This window comes from Trichosurus vulpecula, chromosome 4, assembly GCF_011100635.1.
Source record: "Trichosurus vulpecula isolate mTriVul1 chromosome 4, mTriVul1.pri, whole genome shotgun sequence".
Lineage (NCBI taxonomy): Eukaryota > Metazoa > Chordata > Mammalia > Diprotodontia > Phalangeridae > Trichosurus > Trichosurus vulpecula.
Genome location: NC_050576.1, coordinates 185,979,529 through 186,003,192, shown reverse-complemented (window position 1 = coordinate 186,003,192; position 23,664 = coordinate 185,979,529). Strand labels below are relative to the sequence as shown.

The 23,664-nt window shown below is 48.8% G+C and overlaps 1 protein-coding gene across 2 annotated transcripts; it reads right to left on the bottom strand.

Moving 5' to 3' along the window:
• Positions 1 to 1,246: 1,246 nt before the first annotated feature.
• CACNB1 (calcium voltage-gated channel auxiliary subunit beta 1) lies at positions 1,247 to 21,683 on the bottom strand. 2 transcript variants are annotated; one of them, XM_036755072.1, is made up of 14 exons: positions 21,600 to 21,683; positions 18,110 to 18,196; positions 14,111 to 14,230; positions 13,779 to 13,901; positions 13,159 to 13,295; positions 11,469 to 11,545; positions 10,757 to 10,911; positions 9,528 to 9,608; positions 8,085 to 8,143; positions 7,764 to 7,873; positions 6,748 to 6,899; positions 4,817 to 4,912; positions 3,902 to 4,087; positions 1,247 to 1,720 (listed from the first exon to the last, which is right to left on the bottom strand). In XM_036755072.1, the coding sequence occupies exons 1-14, from the start codon at positions 21,681 to 21,683 to the stop codon at positions 1,247 to 1,249; spliced, it is 1,941 nt and encodes a 646-aa protein (XP_036610967.1). The 2 variants fall into 2 exon arrangements, with proteins under 2 accessions (XP_036610967.1, XP_036610968.1); XM_036755073.1 differs by lacking the exon at positions 10,757 to 10,911 and adding an exon at positions 9,871 to 9,890.
• Positions 21,684 to 23,664: the final 1,981 nt, after the last annotated feature.

Sequence of the window (23,664 nt, the reverse complement as noted above, 5' to 3'; positions counted from 1 at the left end):
ACAGTTTTTTGGTTTCCAGAAGAGACAGGGAACAGCCTACCATGGATACCATACCACAGAGGCATGGAGTTAAGGGTATGAGGAGAGGAGAGAGACTCCTCTTGTTTACACTTGGCAAGGGTAAAGTGTACTGGCGATTGGAAGCAAAAGCCATGGGAGAGGGGACAGAGGCTGAAGCATGGGGGTGGACAGATGGCCCCAAGAAAGGGAGAGGTTCCCATCTTCCTCCTCCCTCAAGTGTTTGAGGCATTGGGCCCAGACAGCCCCCCCCTCCCCCCCAGGGATCTGTGGTCATGAACTTGATGCTGGTTACACACTCACACTCGGAACCCCTCCCCACCAATATGAATGGGACAGAGCTACAAGCTCCGTCCTTTACCCCCGAACTCCTAACAAAGCTGCCAAGAAACTGGAGAATGAGGAGGGAGCTGGGTTTAGGACTCAAGAGAGGAGATAGGTCTCATGGAAAGAATGTTCTGTGCATTGTTCAATCCAGGAGGAACCCTTCTTCTCCACCCTTCCCAGCTTCCCAAGAGTAGGTGGGAGGGGGAGGTGCCAACCCGATTAGGACTTTCGTTTATGACCTGGGGCTGAAAGGGTTAATGAACTATGGGGAGAAAACACCCTAAAGTGATAAAGGTAAACAGCCTAGAGAAGGGCATTTACCTCATTCCCTCAGGTGACCTACCTCCCCCCCAAGCAGGATAATACCCTGCACTTGGGTGCTAAACCCCTCCCCCTCCCCCCACTTCCCAGGAGGTGACACGATATCCCACAAAAGTGAGCAAAGGCCTCGAAGAAGGGCAGGACTATCCCCCTACAAGTGAGACACCCACTCCAAGAAGGGGCATTCCCCTCTTAGGAAGTGAGATCTCACCCCACAGAGTAGCTGGAGAATACTCTATACCTATACTCTTCTAAAAAAGAGTGAAGTAAAGGCATCCCAGAGGGGTGAGATGTCCCCCCAGAGGTGAGGTACCCTCCCACCTAAGGGTGGGGTGCTGCCCCTGAGTGGTGAGATCACCTTCTCAGGGGGGAGGATCATTGTACCCCTTCCCTCCAGGTGAGATACCCTCCCCCTAGAGGGAAAGCTATTGCTCCTTAGGTGAGGTGACTTCCTTTGTGGGGTGACGTAATGCCCCCAGGAGAGGAGACACCCCGCTCTTCTCCTAGCTCCCCAGGTTGGTCGGTATTTGCCCTCTTTCCTTACCCTGAAACCTATCTCCTCCCCTCCTGTCCTCCAACCTCAGCGGTTATAGACACCCCTCCCCCAGCCCTCTAGCTCATTCTTGTTCCGGCCCAGCATAGCCCCACCCCCTTCTGGACCATACTGGGCTTTGGAAGGGCCCCGGGGTGTGGCCCGATTTCGGTTGTCGGGTAGCTCCTCCTCTTCTTCATCTTCCTCCTCCCATGAACCATGTCGGGCAGGTGGAGAGTTGCCCCCGGCAGGGTCTCCTGGCCCTGGGCCCTCAGACGGATCAGTCTCCATGTCAACACAAGAGTCCCCCAGCTCTATGTAGGCAGAGTTACGGTTGCCTGAGGCATCAGCATCAAAAGTGTCCTGGCGGGACAGTGCCCGAAGAGTGCCTACCCGGCCTGGAGGGTGACTGCCGGTGTGGTGGCCCTGGGACTGGCCCAGCTCACCCTGGTACTCATGTACGCTGGCTCGCTCTCCCACTGCCCGCTCAGAAGGTTGGTCCCCAGGTACACGGTAGGCTCCCTGGTTAGCAGTAAGGTGGCAAACACCATGCAGAACAGGCAAGAGGTGAGAAAAACACAAAGGCAAGGGAAAGTTAGTGGCCACACCAAAGCACTCAGATTGGTAATGGAGCACCCCACCAACTCTCCCACCTGCAGGGATGAAGTGGTGACTGGGCTGCAAGAGGTAGGTCTTCCTTAAGGGACTCTCCAGGAAAAGCTGGGCACATCTGTTTGGCACTGGCTTTTTGGCTGGCAGTGGGAGGACATTCTATACTTCTTAAGGATAAGATGCCGTAGTGATTACTGGCTAGGCAAAACCCCAAGATTGTAGACCTTGGGAAGAATGTCTAGGGGATGTTTCTAGGGATTTGCCCCTTTTGCCAGATGGGAAGGGGGGAATGCCCAACCTGGGTTTCTATCATTGATGAGGTATTTATAATCATTCACCAATGTCATGAATAAACTATGTGAATCCATAGGCATGAATAAATAGCCAGTGAGCTAGTGATATCAAGCGTGGTTACCATGAAGAATCATTAATGCTCTCTTAGCACTCCCAGAATTAACATCCCATTTATGTTAATAATCATTAGAAATGATCTCATTAGAATCACCACTCATTATTAATACTTAGCTGGGGTTAATAATTGCTCCAGTTAGGGTGACTAATTGCTCCATCTTTACAACTACAGTCTAATGAGCTACTTAGTTGGAAATGCTTACTTCCCCTTAAGGGACCAAAGAATGATCCGGGCTCTTTTACCCCATACCCCTGGAGCTACAAGTCCCCTTCTACCACGCACCCACACCACACAACAACACCTCACCACCCCCACCCCAATCAGAAAGCCCCATGCAATTCGCATCCATTCACATGCCAGGGTTAAGTGTTACGAGTGAATACTAAAGCCAACCCCACCCAAGGATCTCAAAGCATGAGGTTGGGGAAGATTCCAATGCTTTTTCCCAACTTGAAAGGAATGAAGTTTAGGTGCTCAGGCACCCACAATTCTGTTGAAGTAGAGATGCTGTGCTGTGTCTGAGAAGGGATATGGCCTTAACAAGGCGATCATTTGAAGAGGTCCCATAGACTAGGGACAGTTTTCATGTTTTGAGGAACGGAATATGAATTCCCTGGAAGGCTGGAGGTGAAGGATACAATTCAGGGGAGAAAGACGGGATGGCACAATATCAGTTCACGGAAAGGTCCCTCTATTGCACGGGTTCTTAACGTTTTTTGTGTCATGGACCCCCTTGGGCCATTTGTTGAAGTCTATGGACCCCTGGTGTTTTTAAATAATTGATGGAAATACCAACTTTTCATTTAGAGCTTAGAGGAAATAAAAATGCGTTTCCACCCCTTCCAAGTTCAGAGATATCTTGAAATCTATCCATGGACCCCTGGGGGTCTATAGACCCCAGGTTAAGAACTTCTGCTCTGTTGAATCTGAGGATCCTATTGTATAGTCTCTCTAGGTCCTGGGGAGCCCCTGTGGAAGACTCTATTTCTATTTAATGTCTCTCAGAAGTGTCTTTCCAATGAGATTCCTGCCTGAAGGCTTCCTCTGCTTGGTAATGGTGCCAGATAGTAGAAGTGGGCATCCAAAGCACATTCCCTCTCTAGGACTCAATGCTCTCCTCCATAAAGTGTGAGGGACAGTGATATGGGTTTGAAGTCGGAGAGAGCCTAGATTCGAATCTTAGCTCTGTCACTCATTTCCTCGGGTAAGATGCAATATCACTGGACCTTGGGCTCTTCATTGATAAAGTGAGATGGTGGGATTAAATTATCTCTAAAGTCCTTTCCAACTCTAAACCCTATGATTCAATGAACTCTATGGTCCCTTTCTGACTTTGGATGGTTCCATGTTCCAAAGTGGCCTAGGTCAGGATTCCATATTCCGAAGTAGATACCAAGGTCAGGAATACAGCCAAGGAACGAGCTTACTTGGTGGGCCATAACCAAACAAAGACCACAAAGACAACAGCAGCTGCTTACCACTTTTTTACAAAATAAAATTCTCCCTACCCCCACGTCCACTGCTCTCAGATCCCACACTGCCGCTGGAATGGGTGGGTAGCTGGTAGATGCCTACTAGAGAGCATGCTCTTGAAGTGGGGATGCACCAGTGCTTGGTTGGGAGGCCTCCTGCCCACCCCAGAAGCTGAGATTGCGCCTGAGGGAGGTGAGCACCTGTACCTGGAGGTTGGAGACTGGGGCAGGGCTGGCGGCCAGGGCCGCAGTGGCCATAGTACGGTTGAGCAGCGGGTTGGGTGGTGTGCTACTAGGTGGGTGGGTAGCTTTCCAATAGGCCTCCAGGTACTCTGCCAGATGCTCACAGGCATCCTCCAACTGGTTCTCATCCAGGATGATGTCAAACATTTCCTGTAGACAGGAGAAGAGTTGGCTAGGGTTAGCTGGGAGTGGAGCTAAGGAGGAAAGACCTTAGAAATAGACCCATCACTTTACAGGTGAGGAAACTGAGACCCCAAGAGGTCAAATGACTTTCCTAAGGTCACACGGATAGTAAATAACATAGCTTGGATTGGAGCCTAAATCCTGCTCTAAAGTGACCGATCTTTCTATCATACCATGTTGGTGTGACCAAAAGACTAGGCATGGTAGGGAAGGGTTGGGAGGTGGTTTAGGGTAAGAGAAAAGGACAAAGAAGAAGGGCCATGGTGAACCCTGAGGGAGAAACCCAAGTGAGCGTCTACCGATTATTCTGAGCCAAAAGAAGCATCCTGTGCCCAACAACAAGTTAAGCTATTAAGTGCCTACTATGTGCCAGGGACTGAGCTAATCTCTGGGGACAAAATGAAAGGCAAAAACAGTCCCTGCCTTCAAGGAGCTTAAAATCTAATAGGGAAGACAGCATGCAAACAACTACTAGATACAAGATAAATTGAAGATAATCTTGGAGGGAAGGAACCAGGAAAGGCTTCTTGCAGAAGGTAGACCCACAGTTAGTCTAATTGGTACTCATCCCCAAAGGATATCTGGGCTACTGTGACCTCCCAGAGAGACCAATCCTTCCATCCAAACCTCTGCCTCCTATCTACTCCCTCCACTGTGGGGGAGAACAGGGGAAAGGGGGAAAGGAGTAATACTCACAGGTGGGCATTGTGCCAATTTTTCTGATGCTGCTATCTGAACATTGAGGTGTTTGGACTGAGACTTTCCTCGGGACTTAATGAGGCGCTGGAGTACCTGTATTTGGGAATGGGAGGAAAGCAGGGAAAGAGAAACAGGAAGTGAGGCATGCCATAGGGGAGAAAGTTCCTCAGGATTAGGTACCCTGATTGGAAGGAATGCTGGGTACTTGGGAGAGGGGCCAGAATTAGGACAAGAGGTGAAGGGTAGGGGAAAGGAATAAGCATTTATATCACACCTACTATGTGCCAGAACGATGCTAAGTGCTTACAAACAGTGCTTATCAAATAGCAAGAAGATGCTCATTGAATCTTATGATTGAGAGGGAATGAAAGAGATTTTTTTTTTGGAGGGGAGAAGGCAGGGTAATTGGGGTTTAGTGACTTGCCCAAGGTCACACAGCTAGTAAATGTGTCAAGTGTCTGAGGCCACATTTGAACTCAGGTCCTCTTGACTCCAGGGCCACCTAGCTGCCCCAAGAGATTTTTTTTAACACCCACTTCCACTCCCAACTTCTAACCACAGCTGGATAAGACTCTTAAGAAGTCACACGATCTTTTGGCCAACTGACCTAGAGTCTCACACCAATCATCATGAGGAAGTTTCTGCTTGGGATTAACAAATTCCTCTTACTGTGGCTGTAACCCCCTTCCCTGTGGTATTCTCTGAGGTGATGAGAAACAGCAAGGTCCTCATCTATTTGTGATGATGATAAAACCTTCAAGCACTTGCAGGATGTAATTAAGCTGCCTTCTCACTTTATCTTTGCTGAAGCACCCACCTCCTCTAACGCTGATTTACAGATTTCACTTTCCACCTCTTCCCCCTTCTCCCTAGATCGGCCATTTTGAACTCAATTCCATAATTATGAATCATCTATTGTGTGCAAAACACTGTGCTAGGCTCTAGGGGAGATACAAAGATCCAAGAAGACAATATCCCTATCCTCATGGGGCTTACAGTTTAATAGGAGACTATCACACACACACACACACACACACACACACACACACACACATCTACCACTGTATCAAAATCCCTCTAAGAAGTGAGGGTGAAAATAAGGGGAAAGGGCAATGTTGGAAGCTCGCTGTCATATGAATTGATTCAAAAGGGGAAGAGGGCATATACACACTCAATTTGGTATAGAAATCTATTTTACTCAACAAGGAAATAGGACGGGTAGTAGAAAGGGGTAAAGGTTATAAGAGGAAAGGAAGAGTGACAGAGGAGCTCTACCTTCCTCTTAGAAAGAAAGGAATATTATTATTTTGCAGGATGTCTCGTTTTAAGACAACCGTTTGCTAGAAACTTTTCTGTGTTTCTTGATAATTTACAACTTGATCTAATTCTGTTATCTTTGAAATGTAAATCTTACAAGCATAGCTTTGAAATGTAAATTTTTGCCTTTCCTTTTTGGACTGATTGTATTATCCTTTTTCTCTGACATAACTAGAAACTATATAAACCTTGGGAAAATTTTTATTTTGTTCTCATCAGCCAGTTTTAGAAACCCTGAGTCTATGCTCTGAGAATATATAATAAATATATTTTAAAAATCGCTCTAAGACAAACATCTATGAGGAACAAGCAAAGGAGCTGATGGGGGAACTAAACCAATATTCCTCTTCCTTTTCCTCTTTACTGAAAGCCAAACAAGAGATAAATACACTGAGGGTGGGATGGAAGGCAGATAAGAAGGGCTTCCCTAGTGTTAGTTAAGTGGGAGACACTGGGACTGAGAAGGGAGGGAAGGCCGAGATGTCTCTGTCCCTAGAATTTCTCATCTGACTGACCTATGGGTAGGGACTTCCTGCCTGGCAGGCAGGGCACGTCTAGGAATTGCATGTGATGACCCATGGAGAGTGGAGCTGGGATGAGGGGGAACATACCTTGGGGGAGGTAATCTTGATGTAAACGATGATAGGGGCCAAAGACGTCTTGGCCAGCTGGGCAGGGTGGTTGATGGTATCAGCATCCAAGGCGACCAGCTGGAGGGTCCGGGCCAGCTCAAAGATCCGCTCGATCTCACTCTGTACCTCAGCTAAGAGATCAGGGAGACCATGAAAGGAAGGTTAAAGGGCATGTACAGGGACTGAGGAGACATCGACACTGGGGAAGGGAGATGCAGGCTTTGATAGGGAACGGTCCACGCTTTGTAGTGATTTAAAGTTTACAAACCTTTTCCCAAAACAACCCTGCGAGAGGTAATGTCATTATTATTATCCCCGTTTAGTTTTAGGAAACTAAAGCTCAAAGAAACTAAACGACTTGCCCATGGTATATGAGCCTTGACATGAAGCCTTAAATTCAGCTCTGATTCCAAGCCCAGGGCTCTTTCTAGTATGCCCCAATGGGGGAAGGGTACACAAAGATCAAAGAAGAAAACATACAGACAGTGGAGGAAGGCCAGGGGATGTGGTAGTGGAGAATGAGGGTGAGGGGGAAGAGAGAGAGAGAGACAGGGAGAGAGAGAGAGAGAGAGAGAGAGAGAGACAGAGAGAGACAGAGAGAGACAGAGAAAGAGACAGAGACAGAGATAGAGATAGAGACAGAAACAGAGAGAGCTTGGGGAAAGGGACCAGGGATTGTGTAGTGAGAAGCACAAAGATGGTGGGGGGAGGAGCAGAAAGACTGAGATCAGATGGAAATGGCCAGACTGGATGGGAGAGGCTGCTCTGATACAGATGGAAAGATGAGCTATCGACCCACCTCAGACAAGGTGGGTTGGGTAGCAAAGCTGGCATCTAGTGTCTTAGAAGCAGGCAGAAAGCCAGTACACTGGAGGGACAGTGGGGGAAACAAAATCCACCCCCAACACTGATTGCAAGCCCTGTTCCACTGTTGTTCCCACCAAATCCTTCTGGACCCTGCTGTCTCTATCAGGCAGATGACCCCCTCTCCTTACCCAGACTGGAGCGAGTGTTGGAGCGCTCAACGATTATGTGTTTGCTAGGGTTGTTGAGGACAGAACGTTTGGCAAGAGAGATGTCAGCTGTTACCCGAGTGATGGAGATCCTGGGGGCAGGGAAGGAGGAAGTGGTCAGTAGTTTGCCCTCCTTTCTGCTCCTTCCTCCCCTCTCCCAGACTCTAGGTCCTTCCACCAACTTCTCTTCCCCTGGTTAACCTTCCATTCCTGGACTGGGTTACTCAGCAGTCCTAACCCTCCCCAGAGTCAGCCAAAGACCAGGTGGTCTTTGAAGATAGGGAAAGACACCCAGGGTCTCACCTGCCATCAAATCGATGCTTCAAGAAATCAAATAAAGCCTTCTGCATCATATCTGTGACCTGGGGAAGGGGAGGAAATAGGAAGAAGGGCAACTAAAGGGAGAGAGAGGATTTTAGCTGCTGCTCTGGCTGTCTCTCTCCTGCCTGGCTCCTAACAATTCTTAAAAAGGATTGACGCCCATTTGAAAAATGCTCCAAATCACTGATGATTAGAAAAATTAAAACTAAAACCACTCACAGGCTCCGTATCAGATTGGCAAAGATGATAAAAATGGGAAATAACAAAGTGGGAGGGGCTTCTGGGAAAATAGACATATTAAACATACCATTGGTGGAGCTGTGAATTGGGAAAGCAATTTCAAACAATGCCCCCAAACTCACTAAATTGTGCATACCCTTTGACCTAGCCATGCTATTCACTAGGCTTACAGCCTAAATGGATCAAAGCAAAAAGAAAAGGGCTCACATATACAAAAATATTTATAGCAGCTATTTTTATAAGGGCAAAGAACCAGAAACAAAGGGAATACCCATCAATTGGGGAATAGTTTAACAAATTATAACATAGGGACACAGTAGAATACTATTTTATTCTACTATTACATAGTAGTAAATACAAAATACTATTGTATTCATAATACATGGTGAAAAGGATGGTTTCAGAGAAGCTCTCTCATTGTTGTCAGACTCCTCATGAACCCATTTGGTGTTTTCCAGACAAAGATACTGGAGTGGTTTGCCATTTCCTTCCCCAGCTCATTTTACAGGTGAGGAACCGAGGCAAACAGGGTTAAATGACTTTCCCAGGGTCACACAGCTAGTAAGTGTCTGAGGCCAGATTTGAACTCAAGAAGAAGAGTCTTCCTGACTTCAGGCCTGGCTCTCTACCCACTGTGCCACCCAGCTGCCCTCAGAGAAGCTCAAGAAGACTTATGTCAATTGATTTAAAGTGAACAGGCCAGGAGAACAATTTGTACAGTAACAACACTGTTAAGACAAATAGCTTTAAAGACTTAAGAGCTCTGATCGATGCAAAGGCCAGTCACAATTCTAGAGGACTGACAATGAAGCATACTATTCCTATCCATCTCTGACAGAGAGATGATAGACTCAAGATGCAGAACCAGACATAGATTTTTGGACAACACCAATGCAGAAATTGGTTTTGCTTAACTATGCATATTTGCTAAAAGGGTTTGGCTTTTTTTTTCAATTAGAGAGATAGAAGGGAGAAAAAATAAATGCTTGTCAACTGAATTAAAAAAAAAAAAAACAATGACTGGAAGTCCCTGCATCAAAGTGGTAAGTGTCAGGTGACAAGGGGTTCCTCTGTCCAGCCTTTCCTGAGGTCTTGGGTGTAAAAGCTCACAGGAAAGACTGTCTCTCTATAAGGCTCCAATTTCCAGTGTCCTGGTCTGAAGGTCAGGACAGAGGGGACACTCACCTCATAACCCTTGAGTGATGGTCCCACCAGGATAATGGGCCTCATGGAAGGTACCACATCATAAGGGGGAACATGTTCCGCCTAAGGAAAAGGAAAGGCCCTATGGTGGGGGGCAGCATTAGCCCCTTTGCCAACATCCTTGGGGGCCCCCTCAGTGATCCTTCCCTTTCCCACTCCCATCCCTTGGTTCCTGGGCCCATATATGGCGAAGAGAAGAGAAGGGAGGCAGGAGTGCCCATCCACCGGAATGGGTTGTGATGGAGCAGGTGGGTATTAGGAGCCCCACCCTCCTTGCTTTGTCCCAGTGGGGGTGGGAGGAGGCACAGAAAGCCATCTTACTTACCGATTTCTGCTTCTGTTTGGCTGGGTCCAGTGATTGCCAGCATGGGGTGGGGAAAGGAAGGGGGAAAGGGGGGGGTACCCAGGCACAGGGGGCAAAGGACAAGGAACCAGGGGAAACAGGAGGGTTGTAGAGAGCAGGGTGGATGAGAAGAAATAACAAGGCATGCGTGTTAGTGACAAGCAGCTGAGGGAGAGGGGCAGGGACCCCACATGAAGGCAAGGCCCTGCCTGCCACTGGCCCCCAACTGAGACCCAGGGAATGGTGGAAGGATTCAATGTCCCCCTACCACCAACTCCACACCTTTTTCCCAAACCTGGGGCTCTGAGATGAAGATGAGGAAGAAGGAAATGTTTCTAGCCTTTTGGGGCCCTATTGGTTAGTGACCAGGCAAGGTCAACCAGTGCTCTCTGAAATGGGTCCCTAGGGAAATCTGAATGTTTTGCTTCTCATGGTGGGGTAGGAATGGAATTGGAAAGACCCATTGCCACACAAAGGTTGGGGAGAAGGGTGAGAACTATGGACTGTCATCATCATGGTCCCACCCTCTTAAGGGTTTAAAAGTGTTTCAAAGCATTCCATGCACAGAAATAGGGGACCATGTGATTATTGGAATAACTCCTCCTTAGACATTACAGGTGTAGATGAGGATCTGAATTTGCTACACCCCTCTTTAGAGGCACCCTTCTCACACACCCCTTACTCCTTACCTCATACTCTCAAAGGATCAGGTTGGCATAGTGTCTGGGCGGAGGCCCATAGGAATTCAATATGTCTCTTCCTTCCCTCCCCCCCACCCCAGACCTATGTTTCCTACTCCCCTCCCGTTCTCTGCTACTCTCTACCAAAGGACACAGGGATGAATACAGAGAATGAATAGAACGGTTACCTTCTTAAAGAAGGGGATTCGCTTGCCATGGGGAGATGGGGTGGTGATACTGCTAACACTAGGCTTAGGGGAGCCGGTGTGGTCACAGAGCTCAGCTTCTTCCTCCTCTAATTCTAGGGGATCTAACTCAAAAGCTAGGTTAGTCATATCATTGCCTGGGTCAGAAAAGGAGAAAGTGAGAGGGAGAGACAGAGACAGAGAAACAGAAGGAGAATGCAGGAGAAAGAAACACCGTCACACACACCCACACCCACACACGCACATACACACAGAGAGACACAGAAGGTCATGGGTAGAACAGAATAGAAAACAGGGATGGGGAAAGGGAAAAAAAAGAGAAAGAAGAGGTGAATGAAAGGTGCTAAAGAGAATGAACACGGGGTTGGGTGAGGGTGAGAGAAATGGAGCCACTGAAGAAATGGGAGGAGAGACATGGAGGGGTGGGGTGGGTGGCAGGCATGGGGTGATGTTAATGTGCCCCGCCTGCAGAATCTCTTACCCTTTAATGGAAAGGGGATGATGTGAATGGTAGGGGCAGGGCCAAGGAGTAGAGGGTACTGGTTGGCCTTTCCATTGCCTAGGTGCCAAAGGTTGGAGTGGGTATGAGGAGAGGGAATTATTATTATGGAGCTCCAGACTAAGATTCATCTCTCCAGGAAAGCTCCCTCCCTGTCACTCCCTGGTCCCCCGAGGAAGGGGAAGGAGCTCTTACCGCTGGCTGGTGGAGTGGGTCTTCGGGTGCCAGTCACGACATCTCCCAGACTGGAGCTGGAGTTGTCTCCTGATTTGCTGCAAGGGAAGAAAGATGAAGGGAAAGAACTCATGAGCAAAGAATTCAGGGAACCATCTGTTAATAATAAATAATACAGGGATAGGGAACGGAATTATAATTTCACTCATACAGGAAACTCTTCTGTGCAACTCATGGTCTTAGGGTTGCCCCAAACACTGAGAGGTTAAATAATCTGAGCCCAGGGCCATACAAACAGCACGTGGCAGTGGAGGGATCTGAACCCACATCTCCCTGATCTGAAGGGCAGCTCTCTATGTACTACGCCATGATTCTTCTTTTAAATGACAGTAATGGTGGACCATCAACTTGTCCCTAGATTGTTTCTGTCTGAATTCATCCAAAAGATTAAACAGCATAACAATGATAATAGATGAGAAGAATGGGAATGACAATTATCATTATGACAAGAAGGAGAACAAGAACGGTTGACTTTTACGTAGTCTGGACTTGGAATTTCATCCATTTAGTTCAATCTACAACCTCCTGGGGGTCCCTGAGACCCTTTCACAGGATCTGCCAGGTCAAAACTATAACAATGCTTAGATGCTATGTGCCTATTAAAATAGTCTTCCCTTTTCTAACTATATATTGGCATATGCCTGGATTTTCTTCCTATACTTCAATAAAAACAATATACCTCAATGGATTGGATAGAGAAGTAGATAAGAGGACCTAGTTGTTTACTATTAAGTTAGACACTAAAGAGATTTGAAAACATATGTAATGTGTCATTCTGACCAATTTTTTTTGTTTTGGAAAAGATAGCTATTCTTCATGAAAATATGTTTATTTATGTTAATGTATAATGGGTTTACTATTATTTTCAATGAATTAATACATATTTTAAATGTATAGCTTTAAATTTCTAATATGGCATATACTGGGAGATAAAACCCGAATAAACAGAAGCTCTTTGGAGTCCTCAATAATTTTAAAGAGCGTAAAGGGGTCTTGAGACCAAATAATTTGATTACCACTGGTGTAAGAAACTCAAGTTTGAAAACTACCTCCACTAATATAGATCAGAAATTTGTCTGTAGCTTGCAGACTTGGAGGATTGCCTGGGACATTGAGAGGTGAAGTGATTTGTGCAAAGTCACATGACTAGCATGTATCAGAGGTTTCTGACTCTCAAGGCCAGTCCTCTAAGCAGTAAGTCACTTTGCCCCTCAATAGCTGATGGATGGCACTTTAAAGGTTACAAACTGATCTATAGACATTATCTCATTTGACCCTTCTAACAGCCCTGTTAGGTAAACCATACCATTTTACAGATAAGGAAACTGAGACCTGAGAAACAGAGGGGGCCAAGTATCAGAGGGGGCCTTAGACCAGCCAGGTCTGGCACTCTAGTCCCATGACACCATGCTGCTCCCTACTGGTGGTGCCCTCCCAGACTTCAAGCACCATCGTGGGCCACACTAAATAAACCTTGCTCCATATTTTGGACCTATCTGTCCAGTAGTTATTTTCAGACTCTTCACGCAGTCCCCCAAACCTAATACCCAGAGTACTGGGAGAAAGCTTAGAAATGAGCAATCGTTGGGATATTACACTTCCACCGGATGCACAGACATACACACCCACTCTCCCCACCCTAGAAACGTACCTGGAACTGAGACGATTCTGACGCATTTTCTGCTCCTGTACCATCCGTAGGCTGTCCAGTTTGACAGGGCTGGGGATGAAGCCTACCTCACAGCCCTCCTTCACCAGTCGTCCTATCCACCAGTCATTATTGTACTTCTGCCCATGCAAGAGGAGACAGGAGGGGAGGCTGAGGCAGGTATTGGGAGGAGAGATTGGCCCACAGTGGGATGACCCAACAGCCCTCCCAAGATAGGGAGAGCCCCTGCCCGTCACTCCTCCTCTCCTCTGGTTCATAAGAAATTCCTCCAACTCCCAGAACACTTCTAGCTTCAGTAACTGACCCACCTTAGCCTTAGAGGAGTTGAACCCTTAAATTGTATCCTCTGGTTCACCTCCAATTTTGAAGACCTCCCAAGAACTAATCCCTTCCCTAAGTTGTACTTGATTATCAGTCTGAGCATCTTCGCATTTGCTGCCAGGGCTCCCGCTTCTCTTTCTGCACCAATTCCCTCCCTCCCCACCCACCACTCGAATGTTTGTCACTCTGGAGAGCCCAACCAGTCACATGTGCCTACCCAGCCCTGGGGTCATTTTGCCCCACTCCATCTTTATGTGTGCCCCACTTTCTCTAGCCCCTACCTCCTTGATATGTAGGAAGTCCTTGGGTTCAAAGGTGATGGCCATACCCTGGACAGGCGCCTCATCCCCTCGTGATGGGTTGTAGCCCACATTTGTCCTCACTGCAAATGCCACTGGCTTGGTCTGGGCAAGAGTGAGGGAAGTATAACAAGGAAAGAGTGAACCTCCTCTTTCCCTGTCCAGAGCACACCATTATGTCCTCTCTTTGGAGGGAAGGTTGGAAGTAGCGAAAGTTTAGATGGAAGTTGAGGGTTGGTCAAGGAGAAGGTTAAACTTTGGTGAGGCTGGGAACACAACAACCAAGCTAACATATTTCCCAACCCTGGGCCTACCTTAGCTTTCTCAAGCTGTGCCAATGCCTGGCGCTCTGCCTCCTTCCTCAGGGCTTCCCTGTCCTCCTCCAGGGATACATCTGAGTCTGAGGGCCGACTGGTATAGGACTCTGCTGAGCCCTGGAAGTGAAGAGGAAAGACACCAGGGTAGTCTTTCCTCCTCCCCCAACTCCACAAGCCCACCTGCACCCCAATATCAGAGTTGCATTGAAAGTGGATAAGGGGACCAAGGACAACCCAAACTGGAGATTTTCAAGAATAAGTCAGTTCCATGTAATACAATATAGGTTGGGAGGGCACTTGGAGACAAATGGGAACTGGGTGCATATGAGGAGAGGGTTGAAGCTGGGGGTACAGCCTTATTGGAACACTGGAATGGGAGTGAGAGAGTGAGGGAAGCCAAGAAGAAAGGAACTGAAGAGACCTTGGGCAGGAATAGGGAGACGCTGGGGAAAAGTGGTCAGGGTTAGGATTGAATACCCAAGAGGAGAAGGACAGAAGGCAGAAGAGCCATAGCAAGAGGAGGCCTGCGGCTGGGGTGACATGAGGGCAGAGGGGGTCACTAGGGCAGCAATTGTGGAAACAATGGGGAGAAAGAACAAGGACTGAGAGAGAGGATGGGGAGAAATGGTGGGGGGCGGTCAGGGTCACTGAGGGAAAGGGGTGGCACTCGCCTGGGCAAGATTAACATAAGGAGCAGCTGCTCTGGGGGCCAAGGGAGGGGAAGGGAACTTGATAGGGATGCAAGCTCAGGGGAGCAATGCCAACATGCGTGTCTCTGAGGCCTCCCAGCCCTCCCCCTTCTCTGTATCCCCCCTCCAGCTGAGTCTGACTAATTCATATCACCCATGGCATCCCTGCCAGCCAACTACAGCTTGCCCAGCTCTGGAACTGGGCTCATTGCACTGCTAGAAGTGGGTGCCCCAGCCTGGCATAGGGAACCTGGTTGCAACAGATGCCAAAAAAGCAAGTTGTACTATTTCCTGTTTATTTGAGGGGCAAAATCAGAACTCTTCCTTCCCCCACCACCACCATGACCAGGCCCTCCTGCCCATTGAAGTCTTCTTGGTTGGCATTGTCAGGCAGCATCTCGGAGACCCGAGTGCTTTCTTTGTAGGCACTCATTGCTTCCATCAGAGCCCCCCTCCCCTTATTCAGTACTGTAAAGACACAAGGGCTTCCCAGAGAGTGCCCATTGAAGAAGCAAATCTGAAACAGATGTTAGTGGCAGCCTCCCACCTATGGGAGGATTCCTTGCTTTCTGACTTAGGGCCTAAGATGGAAAAAAAAAAAAAGCACTGAACACTTCTAAGGATGTAGGGATGAGGGCACAATAACGTTCAAGCTAAAGTGTACCTGCCCAAGAAGCTTTGCCCAACTAACTCGGTATTGGTAGTGACTAGGATCTCCATACAGATCAGCATATTTTTCTGTATGTACCCAAGATTATTTAACTTTGCACATATGTGACCGAATGAATGTTTCTATGTGTACATGTATGAGCACAACTGTGTATTATGAAAGGAAATGAGAGAGATTGAGACAGAAAAAGAGGGAAGGGAGGAGGGAGGGAGGGAAAGAGAGAGGGAAAGAGAGAGAGAGAGAGAGAGAGACAGCGAGCACACTCTGTGGATGCTTGCAGCCTGCGTGTGCCTCTGACAGTGTGTGCCTGATTGTGTTACTGCTTGTGGGTGTGTAAGTGAGGGGAGCAGTGAGGGTTGGTTTTGTGCCCGTCTGTGAGGGGGTGTTTGAACAAGGGAGGGGTATGTTGCTGTGAAGGTGGTCAAAACTGGAAGAAACCTTTTTTCAGTCTGTCTCAAAAAAGCAGGAAGAGGTTCTACCTGCCCAAGATGGTCCTTTGGCTCTTTCTGGAGAGAAATAGGTCTGGAAAGTGGGGGAGGGGGGAAAGGGAAAGGGAAGGGGAAGGGGAAGGGGAGAATGGGAGTGAGAGGATGAGGAAGAAAGAGCCGAGCTGGTGCTAGAGGAGAAGAGGTCCAGGCAGTGAATTAAGTGATGCGTAGAATGGTGAAAGAAGAAGAGAGTGAAAGGAAGAAAAAGACCCCCTCTCCTCACACCCAGTCAATATACTACTTAATCAATCAATCAATCCCTCCCACAGAGACAGCAAAAGTGGAGGGAACTGGGTGAAGGGGGAAGACTAAGTACAGAAGAGTAAAGAGGAGAAAGGCTAGACAGGAAGAGGGGAGAAGGCTAATTCCAGATATCCACCTTCACCCTCCCCCTTCCTGAACACCTCCCCTCCTTACTGGGCCTATTCAGAATGGGAGAAAGAGATACAAAAAGAGAACCAGAGATGAGGAGAGGCCAGAGCCACAGGAAGATACATTTAGAAATGGACAGATAGGAGGAAAGAAAATGGGAAGGCCAGGGTGAAAGGAGAGAGTGCAGAGGAGACAGGTCATCCACACCAACCCCTCATCTCCCTCTAAGCCCCTCTGAGGGGCTGCATGCACCCATACCCCAGTGCTCACCACCGCGGCCTGTCTGGTCCGGCCGGGTGTCTCCATGGTGGCGCCCTCTCTGCCCATCCCCTAGGGGTGGGCAGGGGCTGCCCGAGCTGCCCGCTCCCCCCAGGGGGCTCAGGTTACAGGCAGAGTTGCTACATTTGCAAACTGCTAGGGTATATTTAGCCCAGAGACACAGCAGGAACTGGGCACCCTCTCCTACCATGAGTGGGGTCAGGGAATGGGGAGGAGCTGGAGAACTGGGGATATAGTATGTGAGGGGGGTGTAGGGACAATCCTGAGTCCCCTGGTTTAGCAAATTCTGTAAGGCCTGAGATTTCTTTTTCTACCAAAAGGTACAGCCCTGGGCACAGTTTCATCTTATATCCCAGCACTGGCCTAGCTTTGGAGTAGGAAAACAGATCAACAAAAGGACTTCCCCTTTGTTGAAGGGACAGAAGATCCTGAAATGAAGGTTTACCCCTCAATCTATTCTCTCTGGTTGGCTCTGGGTCCATGATAGCACAACTTGATATAGAAGCAGGAGACGGACAAGACTGCCTTGAACTGGAATGAACCTCACTGGGCTCAATCCTCTCCTGGACTCAGGAGGCAGTGACCTCTGGAAGTATATCCCGTCCCTTCTCATCTGTTCCTTCCGGCCATTCACCCCTTCTCCGTTCTCCAGCAGCGCCCCGCCCTCCATCCCCCACCCCCAGCATCAGGAACTCTGCCATTGGAGCACCATCTATTCTGGGTACCAGGTCCTTGTCAAGATGCATGGTTGCCATGACAACTGCATCGCCTTTCTTACTGCTTCTCACTGGGGCCTGGGTTTGGTTGGTTGGGGTTGGGGGTGGAACAAAGTAGGCTGTGAGGAAGGGGAGCAGAGTAAAAAGGAGACCCATAAACTAGCTTTCCCAATGTTGTTCATCACACCATAGCCAAGATTCTGGTTTAAAGCCCTCTACCTCCAATTTCACTGTCTCTTTTCCCTCTCAGCACTGCCTCCTCCCCATTCCCAATCTCTCTCTCCTCAAAGAAGCTGTGTAGACAGATTTCCTCTAGCTATTTTCAGACCAGAGTTTTCCAGGGTATCCTGGGGAGAGAGCCACCTACCCCTGGTCCCAGGGAGCCCTAATGACCTCACCCCCTATGTCTAAAGGGACTACCAGTGGGTGGAAAATAGGCAGGGGTAAAAGCCTGTTCTGTCTGAAAGAAGGCAAGGTGTCCCTGAATCTAGGTGACCAAGGTATCCAGAGGTAGGTGTCAGTGGAACTGACTACAGGATGGGGGTTATAAACCAGTGCCATAAATGTGACCCCTAGAGTCTAGGCACCACCAATAGTATACCTTGAGCAAAGCCAGGAAAAGTGTTGGGGCAGAGGGAAGCTCCTAGACTAGGAACAAATGGCATCTCTAGAAGCAGAGGACTAGGGTAGGCAGCCCCACTTTCTGATTCCAAGCCAAAGTTCTCCTCCAAGACTCTCAGACCACTGCCCTCCATTTCCACCCCCTGACCTATCCCACTTACCTGGCGAACAAAGCTGTTAGATGTGGTGTCAGAGGAGGTGCTGCCATCCGAGCGTTTAAACCGTCCCTTCCTTTTGCTGTATTTGCCCTGCTAGTGGGGGCAATAAAGGCAAAGTCAGAGGGGGGTCTATTCAAATATCCCCCAGACCTGACCAAGATTTATAACTACAAATTCCCTCTCTTCCTATTAGCTTTCTCTTCTTTCCCAGGTGGTATGGCCTGAAAGGGTCCCCCTTCTTCCCGAAGGCATGGACCAGGCCACGGCCATTTGCTGGGGTATGGAGGTGGGGCTGGGGGATACTAATGAAACATAACACATTCATGCTTGAGAGATCAGGAGGAAGAAGCAGAGGAGCCGCCCCAACTCCCCAGAGCTGGAGCCAGTGTCTAGTTAGCTGAAAAAAGCTAATTAAGATGCTGTGCAGACTTCAGTAGCCTTTGGGAAGATGGGAACTCTGGCCTGTGGTTATGGGGGAATGGAGAGAGATGGAGGAGAGGGATCTCCCCCGCAACTCCCCCCGCAGTGGGAATGCTCTGTGTTAGTGTCCCCCAGAGAAAGGAGAAATGGAAAACCTAGTGTGCAGACTCACCACCAGGCTCTTGGGAAAATCCTTTTTTGGATTTTCCCTTGCCTTTCCAACTCCTCATCAGAACAGTGTCTCCTTCTCCCAGTTCTTCCTGGGAGCCAGGGGTTGGGGAGATGAGGCTCAGATAGGAAGACTTTGGGAAAGAGGGAATCAGACCTAAAGTAATCCTTAGAGATGCAATCGGGTACTTGAGGGGGAAAGGGGGCAGGAGGGCTAGGATCTGAATTGGGAAGAAGGCAGGTAATGGGGGGATACGAGACATTCTAACCATTACTGAAAAACAATATCCCCTCCATATCCACATAAGAAGAGGAGCTAAGGGGCCACTGAGAAAGTAAACAAGTCAACTGGGACTCCACCTCCTTGGTAGCATATTTCCCCTCCCATCCTCATTTGCCAGGCTCTCCATCCACTGGCAATGACAAGTCCTCAGTACAATCCCCCGCATCCCCCTACACCTCATGCCACTTCTAATACCATCTTTCCAAATAATTTTTCATTCCACCTTTCATGTTGCCTAGCGTGTTATCACCTCTCCTGTCATGCAAAATGTCCCCTCTCCCCTTGGTCCTCTATCCAGATCTGGATAACAGTTGGAAAACAGAACTCCTGTAACATATCCTATCAAGACTACTGTGGAGGGGCACAAGATGGCTTAGTTAGGGCTAAGACTCTTTCCCGAAGTCACAAACTTAGTGTGGGAGACATGACTCCTTTGGGTAGTAAGAGGGTTTCTCTCTCCCCCTTCCCAAACTAGGACTAATCTAAAACCCTCTTCCTGACTTACCTTCAATAAAACCACACAAATACCTCCCCTGTTTTGCAGTGGGTAAGACAGCCATGCCCTGTCCCTATGTTCCCCCAAAGAGTAGACAATACTATCCCATCTACAGCTGAACAGGTCATAAGGTCATATAAACTTAGCTCAAGTCAGGAAGACCTCGATTAGAATTCCTCAGACACTAACTGGATGTATGACCCTGAGCAAGTCACTTAACCTCTCTGGGCCTCAGTTTCTTCTTAGGTAAAATAATGAAGTCAGGCTCATTGATCTCTAGGGTCCCTTAGAGACCAAATAGACCTTATAGAATGTATGACTCTATAACAACCTTAACCTTTGCATTTAAGGGGGGAGGGGACAAAATTGTCAAGATAGCAAGTCCCGAGGAGGGGTGGGGATATTTAGGGGGAAGGGAGCATCCAGACACCTCCCTAAAGAAGTTCTGGGACTCAAAGTACTTTCCTACCCTCAACAAGCACTACACTCCCAAGAGACCTCTCTCGAGGGATAAGCCTAGAGAGGAGGGAGGAGGAAGGAATCACACTCACAGACTTTCAGAGCTGGAAGAAACCTTAAAGAGCATCTAATCCACACTTCTCATGTTACAAATGAGGAAACTGAGGCCCAGAGAGGAAAACTGACTTGTCCAAGGTCACCCAGTAAGTTAAGAGGAGGGAGCCCTCACCTCCTCCCTGACTTGTCCCCCACCCCCACCACAGGCAAAGGAAGTAGGGAGTGGCATGGAGGAAAGACAGGGGACAGCTGAGGAGAAGGCCCAAGCCAGCTGCCTCCAGGCTCCAAAGGGCCTGGGGTGGGAGGTGGGGGATATTTTTAGGTCTCACACCCATTAAGCCACATTCCCACAAAGTGCTTCCTGGAGGCCAACAGCAAAGGAGAGGTTAATGTTACCTCCCCACTCCACCCCCTTCAGTTTAGAGGACTGGGGAGCTGGGGAAAAGGATGGGAAGAGGCAATCATCACTGGGTTCAGGATTGAAATAGGGAAATGCCTAGTCCTGGTAGCTGCTCAGCTTGGTACTGCCCCCTTGTGCCCCACTGTCCAGACTATGGGTCTCCATCGCACCAGGGAATGCCTCACTTTTGGGGGACAACTTGCCAAGTAATACATGCGTGTGTACATGGTGGGGGGTATCAGAAGTACCCCCTCTCAGGTGGTATTGTTCCTCCTATGTCCCATAATGGGTTGGCATTAGCCCAACTTTCCAAACTTTGGGGTGCCTTCTATGGCTCTAGGAAATCATAAGTCTATGTTGGGGTAGTCTGTGTCCAGGGGCAGGGTGAGGAGTGAAAGGTTGGGTGGGGGGAGATACCCTTGTCTAAGGTTAGTAATGGGAAGACCAGAGTAATCCCTAGCCTGGAGCTGAAATGGCCTGGTGGTGCTGATTCCTGCCCCACTGCCCACGTTTGGGGCCTCCATCACCCTGAGTATCTGTCTCTTGGTCGCAACTTATTCACCAGTCTGCCCCTGCCCTGCCTTAAACCATCCTAGAGAATTGGTGCCCTGGTTGTGATGTCCAGTTGACACCATTCTCAGTCCTCAAACCATTGCTTCTGCTGTCTTCAAAGCATTCTATTCATCCCCCTGCCTGATTCCCCCAGATGCTCCCAGAAAGCTACCTCCCTCCACACCAACTGCCTCTCCAGCCTCCCTTCCCATTCCCTCCCCCACCCTCACCCCAAGCCAATCCCTGAGATTTATAAACCAGCCCTTGGGGCCCCTATAGCAGGGACCCCCCCCACACACACACACACAGCCTCTACTCAGAATGGTCAGAGCACCGGGAGGAAAGAAGGTGAACAGCCCCGACCCTCGATACCAACCCCCTGTCTATTTCCCCACCTCTGCATCTATCTGCCTCTGTGCCAATCACCCATCAATCATTAACCCATCAGGTATGGGGGAGGCAGCGAACAGCGACCCCCCCACCTTCAGCTCCTTAGGGCTTAACTCCTTCTTCTCTGGCATCCTCTCTCGGGTTGGCCAGAGCTCCTGAGGTCTTTCAAAGAGGTCCCTCTGGACCTTTCCTGGCTCTCTGTTTGCCTTCTTCCCCCACCAGCCTCCCCGCTCTCTGTCAGCCAGCCATCCCCCACCCCATATCTCACCTGTAAACTGGGGTCGAAGACCTCCATCGGGATATCCTGGGTGGGTGGATAAGAGGCCCGAGACATACTGGTCTTTTGTACCATGGAGAGGCCCCCCCACCCCGCCCCAGCCCCAGCTTCAGCCTAGCCCAGCCCAGCCCAGCCCAAACCGGCTCACTCACAGATCATGGGAAAATCCAGTGGCGAGAAGAGACACCCAGCCTCCAGATGCCCCTTTCCCTCCCTCCCTTCCTTCCAACGCCTCCTACTTCTCCTCCGCCCCGGGAGCCTCAGCATCTCCCCCGCCCCAACCCAGCTTGCTCCTCCTTCCTGGCCCCTCCCCTTGACTCCCCCCTCCGTCCCCCCACCCCCAGCTCCTCTCCTAGACAATGAGCAGGCAGCCTGAGGCTGACACGCCCCTCTTGGCGCTAGTGGGGCTGAGCTATAGATGAGGGCCTTTTGCCAATCTTCTCCCCCCACCCCCCCATCACGTCTGGGGAGGATGGGGAGGGGGCAGGTGGAAAGGGCATGAAGGCTGAGTCTAGAGGTGGCTTCTGGGTATGTGTGTGTGCGTGCGTGTGTGTGTCTCCTTTGGGGTCAGGGTAAGCACAGGCTCCTATCTGAGGATTATTAAGGGGAAATTTCAGATTCACTTTATGCCCCGCAGCTCCACCTCCGACCGGGCTACCCTCACCCGGATTCCCCTTTTTAAAGCCCCCAACTTTCTCATCCAGTCCTTCTATTATAGACCCTTCCTGAGTGTTGGAAGGCACAATCCTAAAGCTTTCAAGAGCACCAGATTTATAATCCAAAGATCTGAGTTCTAATCTTGGTTCTTCTCCTACCTGACAAATCGCTTCCCCTCTTTGGGCCTCAATTTCAACAAATATAAAATGATGGAGTTAGTGAGTCTACCGTGATTGCTGGGTCTGGAGGTGAAAGGTTTCATTGGGAGAGTTCCCTTTGGAAGGATCTGAGGGTTAGGGAAGGACTGGAAGTGGGGTTAAAAGAAGCAGGGTCTGTAGCCTGGTGATGACAGTCTCAAGGGCAAACGGCAAGAGATTCCTGAGATCCAGGCATCCTTCCTGCTTACTCAGCCAGTTTACCAGTCCATTGGGGACTAAACTGAAAATGGAAAACACAAAAGACCAAGGGGGAGGGCAGAGCAAGGTTCTCTTCAAGATTGTGTAGAGGGCAAGAGAGGAGGGAAAAAAGTTTGAAGAGGGTGGTGGGAGAGAGGACAACTCACTAATTTTAAGAGAACATCTAACCTTTCTGTGCCTCAGTTTCCTCTTCTGAAAATGAGGGCTGGATGACATACTTTCTAAGGTCTCTTCCAGCTCTGAACCTCATGAACCAATGATCTGTGATTCGGGGCACAGATTTGGGCAGGGCAGCTGAGAGGCTCTTAACCACCACTCCACTTGAGGAAGAATCAGGGTAGGAAGGGAAGTAATAGTCTGCTTGCCTCACAGAAAAGAATTTGGTGAATTGTAAAGTCCTATGTAGGTGAAATCCATAGTAATAATTTTTATTGTAGAGTATGGGGCCAGAAAGCTAAGGCATGAGAAAGATAGACAAGTGGTGGATGGAAGGGCCCCTTCACCCTAAACAGGGTTCAATTAATTTAGGTTGGGGGGTGAGTTGGAGAATATTTGTTTAATATATTTCTTGCCATTTCAATAGACCAGCAGGAGCTTTTTCTTTCTTTTTTGGGTTTGTTTTGTTTTTCTACTACGTATCTATCCCCAATGCCTAGCACTGTGCTTGGTACTAAGTTGGCACTTAACATGTTGGTTGACTTGAATCAAATTGTCCCACTCCAACAATCAATTCTCCATCATCTAAGGTCCTGATTAGCCAGTGATTGGATTGGCCCTTCCTTTACTAGGATACGTAGGGCTGGTGGAATAATAAAAACCTCAGCAACAATCACATCCTACATGATATCAGACTCATTCATTACATGAAAGGTAATTTGGTGTCTTAGAAAGGCCCCTCCCCACCACCTGAAGTCTCAAATCCTGGGTTTGACATTGGCCTCATTTTGTGACCTTCTCTGAGTTTCAGTTTACTTATCTGTGAA